Consider the following 24,839-nt stretch of genomic DNA (forward strand, 5'->3'; position numbering starts at 1 on the left):
TTTCCTGCATTTGTAACATGTGCTCACAATAAGCATTATAAATACAAAATTCAAACTTTATTGTTATTTTTCAACAATGGTCTGTTTTTATTCTGGGAACAAACTGACTCATGATCCCCGAGCACTTTATTTCCCCATGATGATTTTATATACATATGTGTGTGTGTGTGTGTGTGTGTATATATATATATACACACACACACACATATATCCTATAACTTTAAAATCATTTAAGAAATTGGTGTGTGTACCATATGTGACAGAAAAAAAAAAAAAAAAGCCATTTCCAGAATCTACACCAGTTTAGGGAACCAGACAAACTTTGAAGTCTGGATTCTGGACATGCCAATTATAGATTAGCCTGAGGAAGCTAGTCAACCTTGCAATCCACAGGAAAATGGGTCTAGAATACTCATGTTGTGAGGGCTCAATCCATTGGGATTTTCCTGACTAAAACCAAATCAACATTTGGATGCCCCTTTGAGGGCACTGATATTATATGGAGAAGGCCAATGTTACAAACCAACTTTCTCTGGGATCTAGTTAATAAAGTAAGACCCTCCTGTGATAACTAGGGCCGAGGTTGTCTGGATTTACCAACTTTCATAACCATGTTCATTCTTCCCTCTCTTCATTAAAATCTTTTATTTTCTATAGCTACACCAAGAATTCTAAAACAACAGAATTGGAGATTAGAGACCTCAGTTCCCTCATGGTTTGCATTTGCCTACAATATGTCATCAGACAAGGTTCATACATGAACTACTTCTGTTTGGTCCAGCATCACCCTCAAGGGATCAGTCAACTTTGAGAAAGCACCACTGATAAATGGACAGGAGAATCTACACATGGGTACATCAAAATGCATATTGTTTGTTTCACTGCTTTCTGTTTAACAGAAACAACTGGATATTATGTCAGCTCTCCTAGAAGCTACCTTAGAAATAACCCATGTGTGAATATGCAGTTGAAACATATGGCCTTGGTGACAGAAATGATGACAGACAACAAATGACAGAATTTTCCAAGATCAATGACTCATTCATCAGATATACATTTTCAACAACATAAAGGATGACTGTACACATGGACCTCAGTGAATGGAATACACACAAACCAAATTGGCCATGTGTGTTCAAAGAAACAATGAAGAAGTGCAATATCATCAGTCAGAACAAGGCCATCAACTATTTATATCCAAGTTTAAGTTGAAGCTGAAGAAAATGAAAACAAGTCAACGAGAGCCAACATATGACCATTAGTATATCCCACCTGAATTTAGAACCATCTCAAGAACAGATCTGACTCACTGAACCCTAACAATCAAAGAACAGAAAAGTTGAGGGATGACATCAAGGATATCACACATGAAGGAAGAAAAAGGTCATTAAAAAGACAGAGAAGAAAGAAAAGACTGAATTGGATGTGTGAAGAGACTCTGAAAATTGCTCTTGAATGTTAAGTAGCAAAAGTGAATAGAAATAATTATGAAGTGAAAGAGTTGAACAGAAGATTTCAAAGGTGGCTCAAGAAGACAAGGTAAAATATTATAATGAAATGTGCAAAGACCTGGAATTAGAAAATCAAAAGAGAAAATCACACTCAGTATTGACGGGACACCTACTGAGATGCTTCAACAAATTGAAGCAAAGCTGAAGGCACTCACTCATCTATGCCAAGAAATTGAGAAGGAAGTTACTTGGCCAAGTGACTGGAAAAGATCCATATTTGTGCCCATTCCAAAGAAAAGTGATCCAACAGAATGATATTGAAGAATATCATCAAAAATTGTGCTTGACACAATTCAAAAAGGGTTGCAACAATACATCGACAGAGAACTGGCAGAAACTAAAGATGGGTTCACCAAGCATAATAAATGCAACACTCATCCTATAACATAACATATTGATAAGTGTCCTAGTTATTTCATATTTAAACAATGAAGTAAAAATGAAATACTTTAAAATGTTAGAATATTAGAAAAAGAAAAAGAAAAAGAAAAAATTAAATGGAGAGTGGGGAACACAAGCATTCCTAGGTGTGAACATTTGTGGGACTTGAATTTCATTGGGATAATAAACATGTTGTTGTTGTAGTCAAGTGTCGTGGAGTCAGATCCGACTCATAGCAACCCCTCCTTGGGTTTCTGAGGCAGTATCACTACAGAAGTAGATTGCCCCATCTTCCTTTCGAGGAGTGGCTGTTGGGTTTGAACCACCAGCCTTCTGGTTAGCAGTCAAGTGCCTTAGGCACACACTACCAGAGCTCCCAATAAACATACTAGTATTTATATAAAAAATTAAACCAATTATGTGTCTAACGTAATGTAGAGTATTCTTAAATATCTGTGAAAGCTGGAGTTGAATAAAGACTAGATGGAAATAATTCTCTTTTGTTATCAATGTAAAAAACTAGGAACTTAGGTACAAGGAAATAAATGCTTGACAAAGCAATTCTAATGTTTAAGGAAAATAAATATTCATGGTACTTGAACATTAAATTTCAAACAGACTTGGAAACTGGAATAAGCATTAATGTTTAAGATCTGTGTTATGATTATAAAATTCCTTTGATGATAAGAGTTTAAACATTGGGATATTAATTATAATTGACTTTAATAAAATAGCCACTAAAACCAAGTGTTGTCCTTTTATTATTTGACATTTATTAATAGTAAATTAAACATGAACCAAATCAACATCCCCTGCTCTTGCAAGGACTATGGTGCTCCTTCTCTTAAGAAAACACTGGGGTGGTGGGGGGGAACTATTCTCAAAACTAAAATCACATTTATTTTTGGATATGCATTTTATTTTAAACAAAACATGTAAAAGGTCCATCTCTTCCAAATAAATGTGTGTTTCTAAATTTCGCCTCTATGCACTGGATTAGTGGGTGTGTCTATCTGTCAGTGAAGCACACGGCAGAATCATACAGAGACAGAGAAGGGGCAGCAACAATCAAGATGGAAGCTCCTCACGCACCAAAACGTCTCAGAGCTGGTGGCACAGGAGTCACTGAGGAAAGAAGACCTTCTCCCACCTACGAGGGGCCATCCTCAAGCAAGGCTTGTGAAGGGAGAAGACCACCCCCATAACATCAGCCATGCCACAGAACGGAACACGAGCAGGCCCGATTTGGCGGGGGGCACTCTGTAATGAGAGTATCCTGTTGTGCTGCTGAGTTGACCCGATTCGCAGTAAGACCACGTGACAGACTAGAACTGCCCCACAGGGCTTTCTAGGCTATAATCTTTATAGGAGCAGCTCTCTAGGTTTTCTTCTGGAAAGACACAGGATAGTTTTTGAACAACCAACCTTTCGGTTAGCAGCCAAGCACTTCGCTATTGTGCCACCAAGGCTCCTTGTGATGATATTACTTACATGAAATCATGATATAACAAAAAAAAAAAAAAAAAAAAACCTCATGGTTATTGATTCATTCCTACTCATAGTGACCCCCATTGGGTTTCCAAGGCTGTAAATCTCTATGGAAGTATACTGCCCCATCTTCCTTCCGTGGAGCAGCTGGTGGGTTTGGACCAGTGACCTTCTGGTTAGCAGCCAAATGCCTTATCCACTACTGCACCAGAGCTCCTTTGATGTAACAAGAATGCATGTAACAAATAATGAAGATGTCATGTATTCATACATGTTGTTGTTGTTATGTGCCATCAAGTCGGCCCCGACTCATAGCGACCCCTCCTTGGGTTTCCGAGGCGGTATCACTACAGAAGTAGGATTGCCCAACCTTCCTTCTGAGGAGTGGCTGGTGGGTTTGAACCACCAGCCTTCTGGTTAGCAGTCAAGTGCCTTAGGCACTATGCTACCAGAGCTCCTATTCATACATGCTATGTCTAATAAAAGGAGTTCTTTTTTTAAAATTATGATTTAGGTGAAAGTTTACAGAGAAAATTCACTTTCCATATAGCAGTTCACATACATTTTGTCTCATGATATTGACTACAGTTTACCACAATGCAACAGCTCACCTCCCACTTCCTCCCGATAGTTACCTCTTCCCTGTGCCCATCCCTCCATGAACTCCTGCCCCCTGATCTGTATCCCTATGCATACACAGCCCTTCTTTCTCCCATGATTGTTCTCTCCAAGGAGTGTATCTACCTCAGGTGATGTTCAACTCATTTGCCTGTCTTTTGTTTGGCTGGAAGCCACAGGTGTGGGTTCAATTCCAGACCTGAAGGGCAGGCTAGGGGTCATGGTCTCAGTGGTTCCAGCAGGCTCTATCATATCAGCAAACATAGTCCTTTTTTTTTCCCCCGAATGATTTTGAGTTTTGTTCCACATTGTTCTCCCTCTCTATCCAGATCTCCTACATAGAGCCTCCTCTGAGTGGTTGACAGTGGTAGCCGGGCACCATCGAGTTCTTCTGGTCTCATAGTCATATAGGCTGTGGATCACATGGTGTACCAGTTACCAGGACTAGTTGTTTCCATGAATCTTTGGTTTTCTTCATTCTTCTTTGCTCTGGACAAGGAGACCCATCATTGCATCTGGATGGCTGCTTGCAAGCTTTTAATATCCCAGTCTCTACTCGCCAAAGTAGGAGGTAGAACAATGTTTTGTGTAGTATGTTATGCCAATTGAGCTTGATGTCCCCTGTGACTATTATGGTCCTGAGCCCACAGGTCCAACTACTTGGTCCCTCTGGGTAGCTGGCTATGACCAATAAGAAAATGAATTCTTGTGGGGCTATAGTTAACCACTTGGTTGCTAACCAAAAGGTTAACAGTTCAAACCTATCTAGCAGTTCCATGGGAGAAAAATCTAGAGGTCTTCTCACATAAAGATTTTTATTTTTGTTGTTGTATACTGTTGAGTCAATTCTGACTCCCAGCAACTCTACAGGACAGAATGGAGCTGCCCTGCAAATGTTACAGCCAAGAATACCCTATGGGCCAATTCTACTCTGTCACTTTGGTTGTTCTGAGTAGAAAATCGACAGCACGTAACAACAGCAATATCTAAGAAAGAACTCTTAATTGCCAGCGATGTTCATTGCTCAATCCATTTTCCAGGAGCAGCTTCATGGCTGTGGTTTTCTGTTCTGATGACAACATCTGAAGATCTTAATGATTTTAGGACAGAAGGCCCTGCATTTTCATTTTGAACTGCAAATCATGTAACCAGTCATGCCACTGTCAGAAGGGACTCCACCGGTCTGATAGAGACTGGAGTAACCACCAAGACTATGGCAGTCAGATATCATCCAAGCCTGGAACTGAACTCATGCCCGTAGCTCAACTTTGAGCTAAACAATAGACATGGGTATATGGTGAACAATAACACTGGGGAGGAACATACTCATTAGAATGATCAAAGAGATGAAAGGACCACATATGTCCAGGGATAAAGCTCAGAGAAAGGGAGGAAAGAAGGACAAAGGGAAATGATAAACTCAGGGAGGAAATGGGAAGAATACTGTTACATTGTGGGGACTGCAATCAATATTACAAAACAGAATGTATATGAATTGTTGAATGGAAAACCAATTTGTTCTGTAAACTTCCATACAAATCACAGTTAAAAAACAAACAAAAAAAGTGGATCTACTTTTTGTAGGTTCCGAATTAGATGAACTCACCTTGGAATATTCCTGAGTCTACCTGTAGGGCAACATGAAGATAAATGGAATCCTACCTGTCCTTCTAACGCTACATTCCTTTGTGTCTCCTGCCATCTTATGTTCCTATAAAAGCAAATTATCAACACTGGTGTTTGCAGTGACTCAGAGTTGATCTCGGGGCCTCTGGTCAGCTACAGATGGTATGTGTGCTCTGAGGGTCTAACCACGCTGCCTTCTTAGAAGTTCAAGCGAGCAACAGGAATGCACGCAGCAGTGACTGCTGAGGCCCAGCTCTGCATCGTCCCTATTTAGCATAACTTCAACACTTTTCCCATCAAATGCTTTACTTTCTTCCAGAAAACCTCCGGTTTGGATATGTGGAAAATAATGTTATTTCTTACAAAGATAAGAATCAGACTGACAACATGTAGGAAGACTAAATGGAACTTGATTTACAGCTCTCTGTGCCCTTAGGGAGTGAAAACTTTTCATTTTGTCAGAAAAATACAATTTATTTTTTTTTTCTTGCAAGAAGTGCATTCTCCATAAAATGAATGACTAAAATAGCAGAGCACAAAAATGCACAGATCATCTCTGCAGTAATGATTGTAGCAAAAGAAGTCCCAAAGATAACATGTCATCTCTCATCTAAAACAACCAAACAAAATCAAACAGACCTTTGCCCATCTCTTATCACACACCACCTCTAGACTCTGAAATTCAGATGCAGGTTTAACTACGAGCAATGTGATACCGTGATGCAAAACAGTCCAAGTGGTCACCAGTCAGTGAAGTCCTCCCTTTACAGGTTCTATGAACTTTTACAGGTTTTATGAAACTGGTCATCTTACAGCAAAGTTAAAATCACAAGTCAGTCCCCACTTGCTACAAAATATTTAACCCTGTGATCAGTACATGCTATTTCCAGGGAAGCTTATATAATAACGCAGGCGTGTATAATTTGTGAGCAAATTGTCAAAAACTTGTCAAAGTCTTCCTAGGCTTCAAAGAATAGATATATAAGGGAAGGGGTGGGCGTCTGAATTTAAGTTTCTTAGATCTATCATTAAATCAATCACCAGCACCCTGTCTGCATTCACAAGATTTATATCATGAGTCAAATCTTTTCATTTCCTTCACCCTCAATACTTGCTTAATCAGAACTGGCTCTCCTCTGCAGACTTCCCAGGTGCTACTTCTCTAACACTAAACTGGTATAAAACATGACTGCAGTCTCCAGGAGAAGCATAAAAACTGCGAAGCTGGGCTGGGCGGTGGCTAGGTAGTCGGCTGATGACCCAAAGGCCGGTGGTGGAGCCCACCAGAGATTTTCGAGGCTGCAAACCGTTATGGAAGCGGATGGCCACACCTTTCTCCCGAAGAGAGGTAGGTAGGTTGAAACCATCGACCTTTTTGGTTAGTAGTCAAGAGCTTTAACTATTGCACCACCAGGACTCCTGGAAAGATTGCAGCCTAGGAAACCCCATGGGGCAGCTCTACTCCGTCAGCCCGGATCACTGTGAGTTGGAATCCACTGACGGCACCCAATAAGCAAGACATGAGACCAAATACTTACAGATACTCACTACCTTTTCATTAGCCAGTAAAATCATTCCTATTGTAATGTTTTATTAACAAAAAAATCAATACCCATAGATTTAAGTACCAACATACTGTAAAACCTGCAAAAGCTGGAACCCATGTAAAGTAGAAACCTGTCAGAGAAGGAAAATACAAATATTTTCCACTAAAACAAATGATTAAAATAAAAGTGTTAAGACTGCACGTTGTCAGAGATGGGAAATGTCATGACCCTGGAGAACAAGGCAGTCCTCTCAAGTTCCAGCTCTCACAGTTCTCATTGTATTAGCAAAGTAGAAAACACTGACACTACTCAACAAATCTCACATCCGTAAAGACTGAATTGCTGATTGGAATTGTTTTCTGGAGTTGACTGTGAGTACATTAAGGAGCTCTGGTGATGTAGTGGTTAAGACATTCGGCTGCTAACCAGAAGGTCAGTGGTTCGAACTCACCACCTGTTCTGCAGAAGAAAGATGAGGCAGTCTGGTTCCATAAAGATTTACAGCCTTGGGAATCTAACATGGGTGACCGTAAGTCGGAATCAGCTTGAAGGCATTGAGTTTCATTTTCAGTTTTAGTGAGCATACTGAGTGGAGACATGAAATATGGAAAAAATACACCCTACTCAGAAGGAAGACTGGGCAATCTACTTCCGTAAAGATTTACCACCTTGGAAACCCAAAGGGGTTGCTATGAGTCAGAACTGACTCGATGGCAGTCAGTTTTGTTTTTGGCTTATGAAGCTAAGAAATCAGGAGGAGTTTCATCTGCCTTGGAAGAGATGCTGTTCCCCATTGGGTAAATGTCTACAAGCAGTGTAAATGTCCTCAAAGGATGGCTGTGCCCCTGTATGGAGCTGTCACTTAGGAAAACCAATGTAAATATTCCTAAATGAGGTGTGGTCATGGTATTGAAGTTTTGTTGTTCCAAATAAGACCTCAGCGTGGGACATTGAGAGAACAGCCAAATGTGGGAGGAAGACATATTGTACTGTCTTCTATATAATGATACCCAGAGAGAGGGAGGTCCCGAAGGGAAGACTCTTATCAGAGTGGCAGGGTTTGTTTTCCTTGGAAAAAATTCTGGAGCTAAAAGCTCTTGTGAACCTAAGTAGGGATACAGGGAGATATTTTAGTTTTTGCCTAAAAATTCAGAAGAATGAAACAAATTCATCTATGATTAGTCTGAAGCTATTTACCCATTCAAATCAACATTGTTATTTGAAATATATTTTTTTCATTAAAGGTAAGTGATAATTCTATTATATATATTGTTGTTGTTGTTATGTGCCATATACATATACACACACACACATATATATACATATATATATATATGTATGTATGTATATATAGTGCATGAAACATTTTAATAAAATGACTTAAAATCCAATGGTTTGGCATCTCATAAATCAAAAATGAACATGGCTGATTAAATTTTTCTCTTTTCACTTAAATATTTTAGCATTATCTAAAATCACCCTCAGATAATATTTCACTTGGACTATATCCTAGAGCATATATTCTCTTTAAAGTTGAATTTGATTTTTTACAATCCCACGGTGATGAAAATAATCAATGGCGCACGCCCCCCCCCCCCCCACACACACACCCCTTCCTCCCTCCACAGACAGAGCGAGAAATGTAGACTAAACAGCTCACTATATTACCGGCTATTTTATAACCAAGAGAATAAAGCTCCAGTTCATAGTCTGACCTAAACAACTTCATTTAAAAGCAAAGAGGACAAACCAAACACAAATATTCTATCCACGCAGCCTTGTAACTCAGTAAAAGTGTTTCTCCACCTTAACTTAAAAAGAAAAAAAAAAAAAAAAAGTTCTTTTTTTTTAAATTTAGTTTTGATTTATCAAATCATCATCATAGTTGTTATGTGTAACACAATTTCCCAGAGGAAACCGACCTCTGGAAGGATGAACTGAACCTACTACTGCCAGTCCTACTTCTGGAAAGGAAGTTTCTGCCTGAGATTTAAGTTTGCCTTTGGATAATCCTTCTGTGACATTAAAGACACAGAAAAACTTAATAGTCAACACTCAAGGTTCTTAGATAGTCAGCAATCACAGCTGGAATACTTGTTAATGTTCATGCGCATTGCTCGAGTCAATTCCAAGTCATGGTGACCTCCTGTGTTACAGATCAGACCTGTCACAGAGGGCTTTCTTGGCTCTAATCTCTATGGAAGTAAGCCTTTCTTTCAAAGAGCTCTGGGTGGACTTGAACAGGCAGCCTTTGGGTTAGCAGCTAAATCTTTAATCATTAGTACCACCCAGGGAGTTTAAGACTTAATACTGTGATTAACTTTGGTAAGAGCCACTCCTTGGAAGGAAGGTTGGGCAATCTACTTCTGTAGTGATCCAAGGAGGGGTTGCTATGAGTTGGGGTCCACTTGACAGCACATAATAACAACAACTGATAAATGTAGTAAAATATTCTAAAAAGTGGTGATAATTTATGTAAACTTATAAATAGCATGGTATTTATTGTCAAAATCTACCCAATGAGAGAATTAAAATAAAAAGAGAGTGTCTGTTATCAGTGCTTTCTAATTTAATTAAAAAACACACTAATTTTAATTGCAAGTCAAGGTATCGATCATCTCTTTAGAAGGACTGTCACAGTTTGATTTTTACCTGTCTTTGGTTCCACTGAAAAGTACGGCTGTCCTTGTAAAATGCTGTAGACCACTCGGGCACTGTTACCGTAGGTGGGATCATCAGCATCCGTTGCGGTGACTTGTACCACGGAGGTCCCTATGTACCAATCCAAGAGCCAATGAGTTAACGCTTCCAAATGCCACACAATGCAGAGCTTACAAAAGGCTGCAGAAGCTACATTACATTGACATGGGATTTTCCCCTTTATCCTCTTTCAAGGCAAATAAAAATTGATTTTATATATAGGCATAAAACAAACCTGAAAAGATGATAAATGCTTATGAAACTCTTAGAAATATTTAGGGACTATGGGTATATTTTGGTAATTACAGATGATGTACTTTAGACTGGGATATACTCAGAATTTGATGGGACTGAAAGTTTAGGCATCGGGGCAGGGAGCAAGTTCTCACCAACAGCAGTGTCTGTGGGTCTCAAGCACTGTCCAGCAGTAGCCGGACAGCATCGTGGACCCTAAAATCAGTGAGCATATCTCACTGCTGTAGTTAAACTGGGCCACACAGAAACTGAAACGTCATTACTATAGAGAGAATCTTTGACTGATCCATTTAACTTGCTATTAGCTGGCTGTTGTTGTTGTTGTTGTTGTTATGTGCCGTTGAGTCGGCCCCGACTCATAGCGACCCCTCCTTGGGTTTCCGAGGCAGTATCACTATGGAAGTAGGATTGCCCAACCTTCCTTCCGAGGAGTGGCTGGTGCGTTTGAACTGCCAGCTGTCTGGTTAGCAGGAAATGTCTTAGCCACTATGCTACCAGAGCTGGCTAGTCCATCACAATAAGAGTTGCTTTATTTTTTGTTTGTTTCTATTAACTGATCGGGAGCTCTGGTAGCATAGTGCCTAAGGCACTTGACTACTAACCAGAAGGTGGGCAGGTCAAACCCATCAGCCACTCCTTGGAAGGAAGGTTGGGCAATCTACTTCTGTAGTGATACTGCCTCGGAAACCCAAGGTGGGGTCACTATGAGTCGGGTCTGACTCAATGGCACATAACAACAACACGAATTGATAGACAAACAAAACCATACAATGAGAATTGACAACAAACATCCTCAAAGTAAGGAAAGCCTGGCATTCTTAGGTGGTTTCCATGTGACTTATGAGAGAATGCCATATTGGGTGTTCATGTTAACATATATACCCTTATTAAAACTGGAAAATATTTATTCTGATTTATTTTGTTTCTATGTGGAATATAATCTTCAGAGTATTAGAAAAACTGATGCTTGTTTGTGTTTACATATTTAAGTACTTAGGAAGGTTGGGCAATCTACTTCCAGTAGTGATATCACCTCAGAAATCCAAGGAGGGGTCGCTGTGAGTTGGATCCGACTTGACAGCAGTGAGTTTGGTGTTTGGTCTTTCTGTGATAACACTTATGCTTTCACATAAGTGAGAATGAGGACGAGACAATAAGCTTTAGACAAGCTGACTGACCTGATCTCCTTCTTTACGTACTCCTTTACAGTCCAAGTTGATGCTTCTAATAATTTCCTAAAAATTTGACACTTTTGAATCTCAGATGTCTTTAGGAGACTTTCCTACATAGATCTGACTTTCTAAATGCCTCTTAACAGTCATGAATGTCCATTTTTGTTCCAAATCCATTCTCTTTTCCATATACTGATTTCCCTTACCAATTCTATTTTCATTAAAATTGGTTTTATACCATGACATTATATGTGTAGCAGCATTTTTGAAATTCTGAATTTTTTCCTTTGATGAACTTAGGTGACTGTGCCCACAGAGGCTTGGTGGGACCAAGATGCTTAATGACTTACTTTAAAAATCATTTTAGAAATTACATTTTGATTATTTTAAAATGTCAGAATACATGCCTTTGGTATCCTGTTTTCTCTATAAAGCATCATCATCACAGCAGTATTTATTCTGATGATATGCTTGATTTACTAATTGATTATTTTAAAAAAATGAAAAGCAAAATAATCAAAACTGAACTTCAGTAAATTTGGTTCTATACATAGACGAAATGGAATAACTTTTTCTCAAATGTTAATTAAGTAATTTACCATGTACATATTCTCAAATAAGTTGAAAGTTTCTGTGTTTATCAATGATCACTTGGTAATGAATAAATTGTTCAAATGGCTAATGAATGTTCTAAACCTTATAATAAGTTAATATTCAACAAACACTTATTTTGAATATTAAATATAGGGAGCTTGTATATACTGTACCTCTAATGGCTATGATCATTATTTGATTAGAATTGAACACTTGGATGAACTATAACTCAGTATAAATCCTTAAAGCTTATTTTGTGTAGCATTCATTGTTCTAATGTGGACATTAACTCAATGTTGTGAATCAGTGTCAAGTTAACCCTGAAGGCATTTGAAAATTATTTTCTAAAATGCCCTGGATGTGCTTCAAAACTGAATGACTAAAATAACTTGCATGGTGAGTATGATAATCATATGGCTTTCTATCAGGGAGGTACCATCGAAATAAAAAGCCCAGGGTGTTATTTAGTCCCTAAACAAAATCTGCCCAGTCTCCAGATTGCATAACTACATTAGAGTATTCGCAGAGCGCAGGAAAACATGAGCAGACAAGGAAGAAGTTCCAAAATTTCTGCGAGATTGATTGGATGAGTGTGCATACGAAGTGCTCCAGCATGCCTCCAACACTCCTGGACTTGTCTATACATTACAAAACTTCGGAGTGCCCTGTGCCTTTCTCTAAGTCTCCAACATCTCTTGCTGCTGTCCCTGCTGTTCTTGCCAAGTCACAAGAGCTGGACGTACTCAGAAGGCCTGGGCGGTAGGGAGGAAGTGCAACCACACCTGCTTGGTAAAAGCAGAAAGATTCAGGAATGTGCCCATAGCACTGAGGTGGCGCTGCCCTGGTTCAGATCGGGGCCTGACCACAGGCATCGATCCTTCCATCTCTTTATCAGGCTGTATTTCATTAGCAGACAGAGCCACGGGACCCCAGAAAACGTTCCCTCTCCCATTTGAAGTAACATAAATTTAGTCTCACTCAACTGTGACTCCTTACAAGACACACAGAGAGCCTTGGAGCACAAGGGTTAAGCACTAGATGGTCAACCGAAAGATCAGTGGTTCAAACCCACCAGTGGCTCACCAGGAGAAAGAGGCAGTAGTCTGCTTCCATAATGATTACAGCCTCTGAAACCCGATGGGGAAGTTCTCCTCTGTCCTACAGGGTCGCTGTGAGCAACCCAAGTGGCAAGGGGTTTAGTTTTGTTTTATGGTTTCAACCAAAAGCCAAACCAATCGCACTGCCATCAAGTCTATTTGAGTAGATCTCAACTCATAGCTACCCCTTTTGCAAACCCACTAACCCAGCACAGCAGGTGTTTTGAATTAATGACTCAATGAAATAATCACTATTAAGGCAAAATAAACTATGTAAGCTAAAATTTTCCTGTATTAACATGCAAGTTCACTTATCATTTTAAATAAATTCTCTCTAACATTAAAAAAACAACAGGACATAAATATATATTTCAACTGGTTCTATGATAGATCTCATTTTTTTTTTTAATTTCTTTATAAGATCATCCATGTTTATTACATACTGGCTGAAAAATATCCCAAAGCTATCTGAATAAATGGAATTTAAAAAGGAATTTGTATTATTTGAAATAAGTAATATGTATATAGAAATGCTCTACTTTTTTTTTTCTTCCAGTAATGTAGCCATGTCAAAGACAGTTAAATAACATAAGCATTATTCTTTTATATACCTCAAACCAGTTGTCAATTTACCAATATGATAAATTCACTATAAATGCTCATAACTAGAGCTGTGGTGGCATGTGAATGAGCATTTGTTGGTTCAAACACCCTCTCCCTTCAAGCACTTGTTGCTGTTGTTGTGTGCCGCGGAGTCGGACCCGACTCATAGCGACCCCTCCTTGGGTTTCCGAGGCAGTATCACAGAAGTAGATTGCCCTGTCTTCCTTCTGAGGAGTGGCTGGTGGGTTTCAACCGGCAGCCTTCTCGTTAGCAGTCAAGTGCCTTAGGCACTATGCTACCAGAGATCAGCCGAATCCCAGGTCAGCCTGCCCATTTTACCATGTGCCACTATGACTCCTGGCCCACTGAGTGATGATTAGAACAGTGACCAAGACTACCCTGAAGGCAAGTGAATAAAAAGTAACAGTTCATCGCAGGGCTGTGTCCAGAAGGATTTTTGTTTTTTAACTTCTTAAGCATAATTACAAGGAGCTCTGGTGGCATAGTGCCTAAGGCATTTGACTGCTAACCAGAAGGTTGGCAGTCCAAACCCACCAGCCACTCCCTGGAAGGAAGACTGGGCAATCTACTTCAGTAAAGATTTACCACCTCAGAAACCCAGTGGGGGTCACTGAGAGTCAGAGCTCACTGGATGGCACTGAGTTTGTTTTTTGTTTTTTTGGCATAATTACAATAATTGATTTCCATTTTAATTTTAACTGAAAAGGATATGGAAGTCCTGAGTACTCTCTTGAAGAGACTGAAAAGTCCTGGTTCTCCATATCAGTAAGACAAGGTGCTGAATGGGTAGGCTTTGGGTGCTGGCAAAGGTCACACTAATTGACTCCTGCTACATGATCACAAACATGGATTTTCAGTCAGTGTATATGATGATTTAATTTGAAGTACAAGCCACCTAAAACCAGACGCTCCCTGCAGACACAGGGTGTTCCGTACTTACCCACAGGAGACATTTCCGGAACCCCTGCAGTGTAGGGCCCATCGAGAAACTTGGGCTCATTGTCATTGATGTCCTGGATCTTGATGACAAACTCCGATTCCGGCTCCACGGGCTTGTTGGTGAGCCTGTCCAGGGCCTGCGCTCTCAGCGTGTAGTAGGCCTGCTCCTCCCGGTCCAGCCTCTTGGTGGCATGAATGTCCCCCGTGTTCTCATCAATAATGAAAATGGAACTCGCCCCTTCGCCTGACAAGATGTATTTGATGGAACCATCTCCTTTATCAACATCAGAGTGAAGCTGGTGAAAAATTCATGTGAGATGAGATTAACTTACAAGAGAGTCAGCGATACGGAGATACGTAAAAATAATTGTTATGTCAGGCAACAGTACACACAATTTTATTGTTCTTGGAAAGATAAGCTGAACCTTTATTGTGCACAGAAGGAAGGCTATTACAGTGTGTCAGCCTGCGCTTGTGACCAAGACAACTGCATTTCTTCCTGCAAACAGACTCATTTCCAAAGAGCTTTTTATTTTTAAATCATCCCCCAAGTGAGGAGCATGTAGCATTATTTTTTATTTGGCCTGTGCTTGAGAGTTTTGGCCATCTTCCTTGAACTGAGCCGACATTCAATAAACATATGTTTAATTGGTTGAGCGGCTCTTATTCTGAGCAAGGGGACTGGCTACAGAACACTAGTCAACTCAGATCTGAAGTGCAGTAGGTGTGCTTAGAAATCCTCACATTCTGTGAGGGTGCCCTTCCCTCCCACCTCACTCTGCTACTATGCCATCTCACGATTAGCAAGCATGGATCGATGTCCAGGCACTACATCAGCCTCCAAATGCTGTTCTGTGTATAAAATTTGCAGCTGGAAAAAAAAAAAAAACTCTTCTCCCTGAAGTAGGACTTTTAAATCAGTATGTGCCTGAGACTTAAGGCAAACCTTTCCTGAAATACCAAGGACTGCATTAGATTTGCATGATTAAACCCGGCGTGGGAGCAGGGCAGCACCTTTGGGTTTGCGTTTCCTAGCTGGCACTGCGCCAGCTGGAAGTCCAAACACGATGTTCAATAGAGGAATGTCAGAAAACTCAGAAATAATTACACATTTTCCTGATCTCCATGACCCGACAAGTACGCTACTCAATCTGTCCTTTCAAGAGTATTTCATCCCCTACAACCAACACCAGGCTGGATTTTGATTAATATGGAGGCAAAAATCCAATTTACCAAATAACAAGTTTTTCATTGCCCTGGAGAATTGTGTTTGCCTCCCTTAAAAGGCAGCAAAAAAAAAAAAAAAAAAAAAACACTGCCATCGAGACAATTCCAATTCACAAACCCCACTGGGTTTCTGAGGTGGTAAATCTTTACAGAAGATTTCTGTGTCTTCCTTTTCTGGAGTGGCTAGTGGGTTTGAACCACCAACTTTCTGGTCAGCAGTCAAATGCCTTAGGCACTGCACCACCAGAGCTCCTTTTTAAAAGACAAGGTGCTAAAATACAAAATATGGAAAACCACTTAGGAGACAGTGTGGCCACTACATCATTGTGTTCCATGGTAGCTGAGGGAATGGGTTTTCTCATCATTAATTTCTGTAAGCGATTCTTCCACTGCACTGTATATAACTGTTGGCTTTATATCCTGCCGCAAAGGCGTTAAATACTTGCTTTATCCTCTGGTTTCTATGGTTTTTAGTCAGACAGAAATAACACCAAAACATGGAATTGTGACCCACGTTAGAAGTGAAATGAGTTCCATGTGGAACGATCCGTGGATGACCGTGGCCTGTTTATCCAGCACACGGGGAGGGTGTGTTCTCACACTGCCATGAGTTACCTAATTCTCCAGTCATCCTGTGGGTTGCTACTGCAGGTACGCTGTTGTTAGGTGCTGTCAAGTTGATGTCAAACTCACGCTGACCTCATGTGACACAGCAGAACTGCCCTAGACAGGTTTCTAGGCCACATTCATTCCTGGTCTTTCTTCTGAAGAGCAGCTGCTGGGTTTGAACTGCCAGTGTTTTGGTCAGTAGCTGAGTGCTTACCCACTGAGCCACCAGGATCCTTTACTACATAGATCTATTCCAGGAAGGAAGTTGATTATTACAGCTTGAATTACTGAGTGCATCCTATGTGCCAGACACAATTTCTAATTCCCTCTGCACTATAACTCCTGTAGTGTTCACAACTGCCTTTGTGATCCCTACTCACAGATGAGCAGAGAAAGGCTAGACCACTTGCCTGAGGCCATGCAGCCCACTCTCCATGGCAGTGCAGGGTTAGAAACACAGCCCGCGGGGGTGAGGCCCAGGTCTCCACTCTCTGCACGTCATCCTGCCACTGGGAGGGGAGCTGCTGTCCTGTGAGGCAGGGACATCAAGGGCTTGCAGCGTGTGCCACCTGTTTCCTCAGGGGGATTTCAGGGCAGTGACATGCTATCGTAGTGGTGGATACCTGACATGCATGCGTCAAAACCCAGAGAACTGTGCCATACAAAGAGTGAATGCTACCGTAATCTGCCGACTTGAATTAGTTGTAGCATATCAATAATGGCTCAGGAATTGTATCAAATGCACCACATTAATGCAAGATATTAGTAACAGAACGGTGTGCAGGGTGGACGAGGTACGTGACAACTCTGTACTTTATGTTCAATTTTCGTGTAAAACCAGAAGTGCTATGAAAAGTAAAGCCTATGAATTTTAAAAATCTAAATTGCATGAAATTCAAATTTCAGCATGAATCAAGTTTTACTCGAGCACACACTCAAGTGCTGCCAAAGAGGACTCCGGGAAATCACAGTAAATGGCCCTGATGGCACCCCTAAACCTAAGGGAACCTCAGCAGCGCGCTTTCTTCCAAGGTATTTGATGGCTGCCCAGCAGGGTTCTCTCAGGACATAGCAATAGATCAGGGGTGAAACTAAACTGTTTATTTATTTATTTTTGTGATTTGGGTGAAAGTTTACAGAGCAAATTCATTTTCCACACAGCAGTCCATACACAGTTTGTTTCATGACATTGACTGCAATTCCCCACAATGTAATAGCTTTCTTCCCGCTTTCTCCCTGTGATTACCTCTTCCCTGTGTCCTTCTTTCCTAAGTATTCCTGCCCCAAGCTTCCTTCCTGTGCAAACACTGCCCTTCTGTCCTCCCAGACTGATTTTGATCTCTCTAAGGAGTGTACGTATCTACCTGATGTAAATGTTCACTCTATATGCCTGCGTATTCTTTGGCTGGAAGCCACAGGAGTGAGTTCAGGTCCAGATCTGAAGGGTAACTAGGGGCCATAGTCTTGGGGGTCTCACCAGGCCCTATGAAACAGTAAACCTGGTCTTTTTTAATGATTTTGAGTTTTGCTCCACATTGTTCTCCCACTCAATCCAGCATCTCCTGCACTGAGCTCTTTCCAAGAGTTGACAGTGGTAGCCAGGCACCATCTAGTTCTTCTGTTCTCATGGCCACATAGGCTGAGGATCTCATGGTCTACCAGTCCCTTGGACTAATTATTCCCATGCATCTTTGGTTTTCTTCATTCTTCTTTGCTTTGATGAGGAGATACCCACTGTCACATCCAGATGGCCTCTTGCAAGCTTGAAATTAAACTGTTTTGTAACTGCCTCTCCCTCAAGTATTTGCCCACCGCTACTTCTCTCCTACGTTCCCCTAATCCCTCCACATCCCTCCTGTGTGTGCTTCTGAGGCAGCACCTAGTGGTGACTTGTCTTCATGCCTCTTCTAACAGTGGTGTGGGGGGCTACAGAAGGGTCCAGATGACCTCAGGGGAAATGTGGAACATGTAGTCATGTCTTTAACTAAAGGCCCACTGCATCTCTCAATCTCAGTAGGGACCCCACTTATAGAACCACTTTTCACAATTCATTTACTGTATTCCCATCAAGGAATCTTAGCTTCATGACATGATGACACAATGTTCCTGTGGTACTCCAGGCACTTGAGAAGAGGATCAGTCATTCTGCAGTATTTCAACCAAAAAAACAAACAAACCCATTGCCTTTGAGTGAAATTCTGACTCAGTAACCTTAAGTCCCGACTATGACCTTCAACCCCGTCTCTGATGCTGTATTTTATATTATAGTGATGCTAGTGGTTCTTCATTACAGAGCTTAATGACAAAGAGGTCATATTACTGGTTTCTTCTTCAATCATTCACTGATAAGATCTCTTCTGTTCTTCAACTATATACAGACACACATACACATGTATGCACATGCAAACACACACAAGTACACACACCTGCACACATATACACATTGAAATCCATGCACCTGTAAACACACATACACATGCATGCATGCACACATATACACACGCACACATGTGCACAAGGCAAGCATGCACACACATGCACTAATGTGCACCATACACATGCATGCATATCTGTGCGTGCACACACAAACACACATGTATGGGAAGACACACACTGCATGTAGACATGTAGACATGTGCACATATACACATGTGCATGTGTAGACACAGGGGCATACACACATGCACACACACACAAACATGCCCATGCATGTGCATGCATGCACAGATATGCACACAGGCACACACAAATGTGTACATTCACACACATGCACATATATGCATACACATGCACACCTATGCACGCATGTTCACACACATGCACAGCACATTCATTCCAGGCACACTCAACCGTACCATCCTCTCCATCACTAACAATTACTTCCAGCTGGGACCATCACTAAGCTTGTAATCACAGTCAAAATTTGCCAGCAGAAAATTGCTTTGAGTCTCAGCTCAGTGTCCTTGGAAGGCTAGAGTAAGAATCTGCAGCTGAAAGTGGATGAGTGGTTTGAAATGTTAAGACAGATACGTATTATCGGACACAACCAGACATGCCCTCTCTGAGTCTGTGCACTATACCAATCTCAACAGGTGGAGTGAAGCCTATGCTGTTGACACACCTGTGCAAACGCATGTGTACACACCACACTGGCAACAATAAAGAGAGAGGAAAAGTGCCACTCACTACAAACCTATAATGACAGGGGAAAAAATTCTACAGTCCTAAAATAAAAATCCAAAAGTCAAACCAATCGTCGGCAAGTCAATCCCAACTATTAGTGACCTCATGCTATTTCCAAAGGAGCTCTGGTGGCAGAGTGACTAAGGCATCTGACTGCTAACCAGAAGGTTAGTGGTTCAAACTAACCAGCCACTCCATGGAAGCAAGACTGGACAATCTACTTCGATAAAGATTTACCTCCTTGGAAATCCAGTGCAGGTCGCTATGAGCCAGAATTGATTCAGTGACAATGCGTTTGGTTTGGGGTTGGTTTTATAGGCCCTTATGTCAGCAGTGACTGAGGAGACAGTGTAGAAAATACCAGCTTTAGTCAGACTTTCCCGTCTATCCAGGCCAGAGATGCAAAATGCATTTTACAAGCACCCTAAAGCACCAGATGTTTTTCATAATCCATTTAGCCTCCATTATCTCCTTCCGGATGGATGCCCCTCCAAGTTGTCTCCTGTATATCCAAGCCTAGCTCCAAATCTTAACATCGTTCACTTGGGCTATTGCAAAACCCCTGATTATTATGCATCTATAATAACTTGCCCACCAGCCACTCCTCAGAAGGAAGATGGAGCAATCTACTTCCATAGTGACACTGCCTCGGAAACCCAAGGAGGGGTCGCTATGAGTCGGGTCCGACTCGATGGCACATAACAACAACAACATAATAACTTGCATCGGTGAGGCTGTCACAATGTTGTTGGTGTTGTTAGTTGCCAGTGAGTTAATTCTGACTCATGGCAACCCATATGTGCAGAGCAGAACTGCTCTAAAGGGTTTTCAAAGCTGTGACCTTTGGGAAGTTGTTTGCCAGGACTTACTTGCACAGTGCCTCTGGATAGGACAGAGCTGCTAACCTGTCGGCTACTCACACTATTTGTCAGAAACCATCTCCCTAAAATGCACATCACATCCCACCCCCCACTACACACATAAGTACTTCCCACTGGTGGCCGCTGGGTTTAACCAAGTTAACATGGGGCTCAACCAGGCTGTGTGTGGACCCCCAAGTCTCCGTCCTTTTGCATGTTCTGTGGTGTCTCTGTTGCAGGAGTCCAGCAACAATTGTGCTTTCGACACAAGCCATCGCTCGGCTTCCCCGGCAACTCACATGCCACTCAGCCTCACACAGGTTCCCTGTCACAGAAGCCTGACCCTCCTCCTTCTTTTCCCTCCAAAGGTTATTTACAGTTCTGTAACAGAAGGCATTTACTTTTGTTGACATTAAAACTGGTTTGGTTGAGTTCCCTCCCAACCCCTCCTTTAATTCATAAACTTCTTGAGCACTGGTTGGGCCTGTCAGAATTCTATTCTTATCACCACATCCCACATTCTCAATAAACAGCAAACTGTATTCAATTTAAATGTATAAACCACTTGGTAAAACCAACAGTGGTGCTTGTTTCAATCTATATCCTTCTAAGTTTTAATAGCATTAGACAAAATCAAAACAAAACAAACAAAAACCCTGTGCTTTTGGTTTGTTTTCACTAATCCTCTGAGCAGCTGAAAGAGAGCTCAGACACAGGCATACCTCGCTTTACGGTGCTTAACCGTAGTTCACTTCGCAGATACTGAGTTTCTTACAAATTGAAGGACTGGGGCAACCCTGCATCAAGCAAGGCTATCGGTGCCATTTTTCCAACAGCCTGTGCTCACTTCCTGTCTCTCTATCATATTTTTTGGTCATTCTCACAGTATTTCAAACTTTTTCAAAATGCTATTGCACACTTAATAGACTCTAGTATAGTGAAGACATAACTTTTAGATGCGCTGGGAAAAAAAAAAAAAAACAAACAACTCAGTGTGACTCACTTTACTTCTGTATTCACTTTACCATGGTGGTCTGGAACCAAACCCACAATATCTCACATACGCCTGTACACCTTTGTCTATGCTCATGGTAACACTTTCAGGATACCTGGAACTTGCCCATGGACAGATCTGTGTTTCTTAGGAGAGAAGCTTCCAGAGTGGCAGAAACGTCTCATGTCTGTTTGCCCAGTTTTATGTGGTGGCCATTGGTACGCACTTGCACACGCAGAGGCACACACACAAACAGGGACTCAACAGCGTATGCTAGCCAAATGGCCTTAGATGGCAGAACACTGACATCTGATTAAATTTATTTTTAATCCACCACTTTTTTGGTATTAAAAAAAAAAAAAATTGCAGAGACCAAACGTGAAGAGAGACATACACGGTGCAGTCCTGAGGACACCCTTCAGTCTCTTTAACCAGGTGCAGCCTCATAAAAACTACCTGGTCAGCACTTTTAATCCATCTGCTTAACAAATACTCCAGGAATGGGAACTATTCCTCAAGTTAGCAACGACTGAGGTGAAAAATCAATTCAATATATCGATCAACTTTTCTTCCCTTCACGTGCTTCTTAAGCTCCACTTGTGGTCTGACCATGCCACTGGTCTTATCTCAACCACCTCAGCCTCCTCTGTGAATGCAGATAAAAACACCACAGTGAAGCAAAAGAGAAATCTCACGGATAAACCGTTATAATATGAGGGACTGGCATATTTTAAATGCTTTTGTCTTTCACAACAGGCTAAAGTTACATGCCATCCACCCCTGTCCCCCCAAAAAAAACCCACAAATGTAGACCTAACATGAATGACATGGGATGAGAGAATCTTATTAAAGTTCTGACACTGAAAAAGATGTTTATAGTTTAAAAATGGGCTCTGCACTTGTAGTTTTATATTCAACTTTCCTTATAAAAATTTAACAAAAATGGAAAATACATAATTATATGAATAAAACTTTATACTGCTAATGCACGTGTGTATGGTATGGAGTAATGAGGGCAGAGGAAAAAGATGGCAGAGTTTTTCTGAACAGAAAATTAAGCAGTTGAAGACTGATACGTATTGAATATCAGTAAACTTATCTAAGGAAAATTTGCCATCATTGATTTACATGTCAGAGATTCTTGATTTTTGAAAGTTAAAAATGCAGGCCAGGTTGTCCGGACTCGTGCAGTTTAATGTTACTGAACTTTGACAAGGTTAAAATTGCAAGCAGAGACAGTGGATTTAAACAGTAATTGGCAGAAACACAAGTGGCTTGAATGCACAGATTACATACAAGTTTTCCTTTCTCACTAGGTTTCTAAGAGGTATTTTCCGCATGCCACTGCATAGCTTGTAATTATCAAACTGCTGAAGAAATATTACAGATGAAAACAAAAGCATGAGTCATTTCTCTGTGAAGTATTCCTAATTCATAATTATCATTGTGGCCCAGGGTAATGGGACACAATTTACTTGTGAAGCAACTTTGATGAAGACTCGTGGTTTAAGAATTATAGCTATTAATTATTATATAGAGAGGAATAAAGAGATACAATTGAGGAAATACTTAGGTGAGGTTAAAATTGCCAAGAAGACCTCTCTCTTTCTCTGTCTTTAACCATTAATAAGTACAATGAAAGGATAGCCTTCCGAGATTGTTTTTACCCTTAGCAAAGGTCATGCTAAGTCTGTGCTGAAGACATTCATTTTGGGGCTAATTACATCCATTTACTTAGTAGCACAATGGGACAACTTCAAGGTCACTGTCAGTGGAGCTCCAAAGTCTGGGTCTTGAATCCCCGCTCTAGTCCTTGTTGTGCTGTGTCCATCACCATTAAGTCCCAGCCTAGCCATCTGCGGGGATCACTATCTGTCCCTGCCAACGGGCTTTGAATGCTGAAGAGATGATAATATGACCCAATACATTTGGAAGCATTTTCATAAAAAGGAACTTTCTATCATATAAACATGTTTAGAGATAGTGGGCCACGGAATGAGCTGCATTTCTTGTCGGGAAAAGAAAACACCTTGCTCCTGTTTGGAAAGCTTGCACACTGGTGTCAATAGCATGGTGACAGCTTCACACCCAGAGCCACCCTTTTCATGGCGGAGCTACCGAGAGCCACACCGAAAGGCTTCCTCCATTCCCCCAGCTCCAGGCACCTGAATCATGCTCCAGGGCACTGATGTCAGCCTGTCTCCCGCTACTGTCCCCAGGCCAGACCGCAAACCTTCAAACAGCTTAAGAAATCAATCTGCCCTCACTCAAATTCTCAGCACCCCTGACGCAGAGGTCGCATCTTGTCCTGGTGTGGCTGTGCACACACTGCCTTCTCCGCTTCCGGACTCACAGCGGACTTCCGGGTTCACGCGGTGGTAAGCGCCAAGCAGCGGACTGCAGGCGGTTACAAAATAAACCGCTGTACAGGTCAAGCTTTTCTCTCAGGAGCCTAAGGTTTAATCTTCTTTTTTTTTTTTTTCCCCAAATCAGGGCTGGTTGAGCAGGAAATGCATGTAACAGGAAGCAAGAACAGCCAAACTCCACAAACGCACTCCAACGTGGCCCGAGCCCTCTACCTTGCCAGTCCAAGAAGTGGTCAGTATCCAAGCAGTGGTCAGTATTAAAAGTGCTAGCAAGGACTTAGCAACTCTTACAGCAATTTTCCAAAGTAGTATCACATCTATTGAACCTAATAATAATGATGAAAAATGGGGATTGATTTTTGTATCTAAGTAAGTCATTGTTATTATATTTTACAAAAGGATCAGAAGATCACCAACAGATTGAAAATTTTAAAAAGAAACAAACATGGAAACAAACCAACCCCTAACACCATGGCTCTTCATCAGAGAACTGTTGTGAAGCACTGGCCAGAGAGATTAGACACCAGAAGCAGGGTCTTCCGAATGCTGCAGGCAGTCCTAGTCTAACCCTCATTTCCTGTCCCGACATCAGGGAAGACTGAAAAGCACACACCACCACAGAGTGGCTAAGAGCATGCAAGAGGACATCCTCAAGGTCTGCACAGATGCTGGGTATGTGCGTTTTGGAGATGGCATTCACATGCGAGTTGCAGATGGCAATAGCAGAATGTGTTTGCAAAGCTATTCCTGAAGCTTCCTATATTGCACAGCTTTGAGTATTTGAAAACACAAACAATAATTGCTAAAACAATGGCAATATAATTTGGAGGGAGAAAACATCAATAGTTCTGTAATATTAAGACACTGTCTTATCTATGAGGAGCTCTGGTGACACAGTGGTTAAAGCATTCTGCTGCTAATCAAAAGGTCAGTGGTTCCAATCCACTAGCAGCTCCATGCAAGAAAGACATAGCAGTGTTCAGTTCAGCAGTACATATACTAAAATTAGAACAATACAGAGCTTATCATGGCCCCTGAGCAAGGATGA

General features: G+C 41.2%; 1 protein-coding gene across 1 annotated transcript in view; it reads right to left on the reverse strand.

Moving 5' to 3' along the window:
• Positions 1-24,839, reverse strand: part of CDH7 (cadherin 7) — a 156,289-nt gene that overhangs the window by 91,019 nt on the left and 40,431 nt on the right. The window contains exons 2-3 of the mRNA XM_007935485.2: positions 14,554-14,848; positions 9,824-9,943 (exon numbers count right to left, since the gene is read on the reverse strand). Of these exons, the coding sequence (XP_007933676.1) occupies positions 9,824-9,943; positions 14,554-14,848 (415 nt within the window). The remainder of the gene's footprint in view (positions 1-9,823; positions 9,944-14,553; positions 14,849-24,839) is intronic.

Source organism: Orycteropus afer, unplaced genomic scaffold, assembly GCF_000298275.1.
Source record: "Orycteropus afer afer isolate SDZICR_OR568_19922 unplaced genomic scaffold, OryAfe1.0 scaffold00029, whole genome shotgun sequence".
NCBI lineage: Eukaryota > Metazoa > Chordata > Mammalia > Tubulidentata > Orycteropodidae > Orycteropus > Orycteropus afer.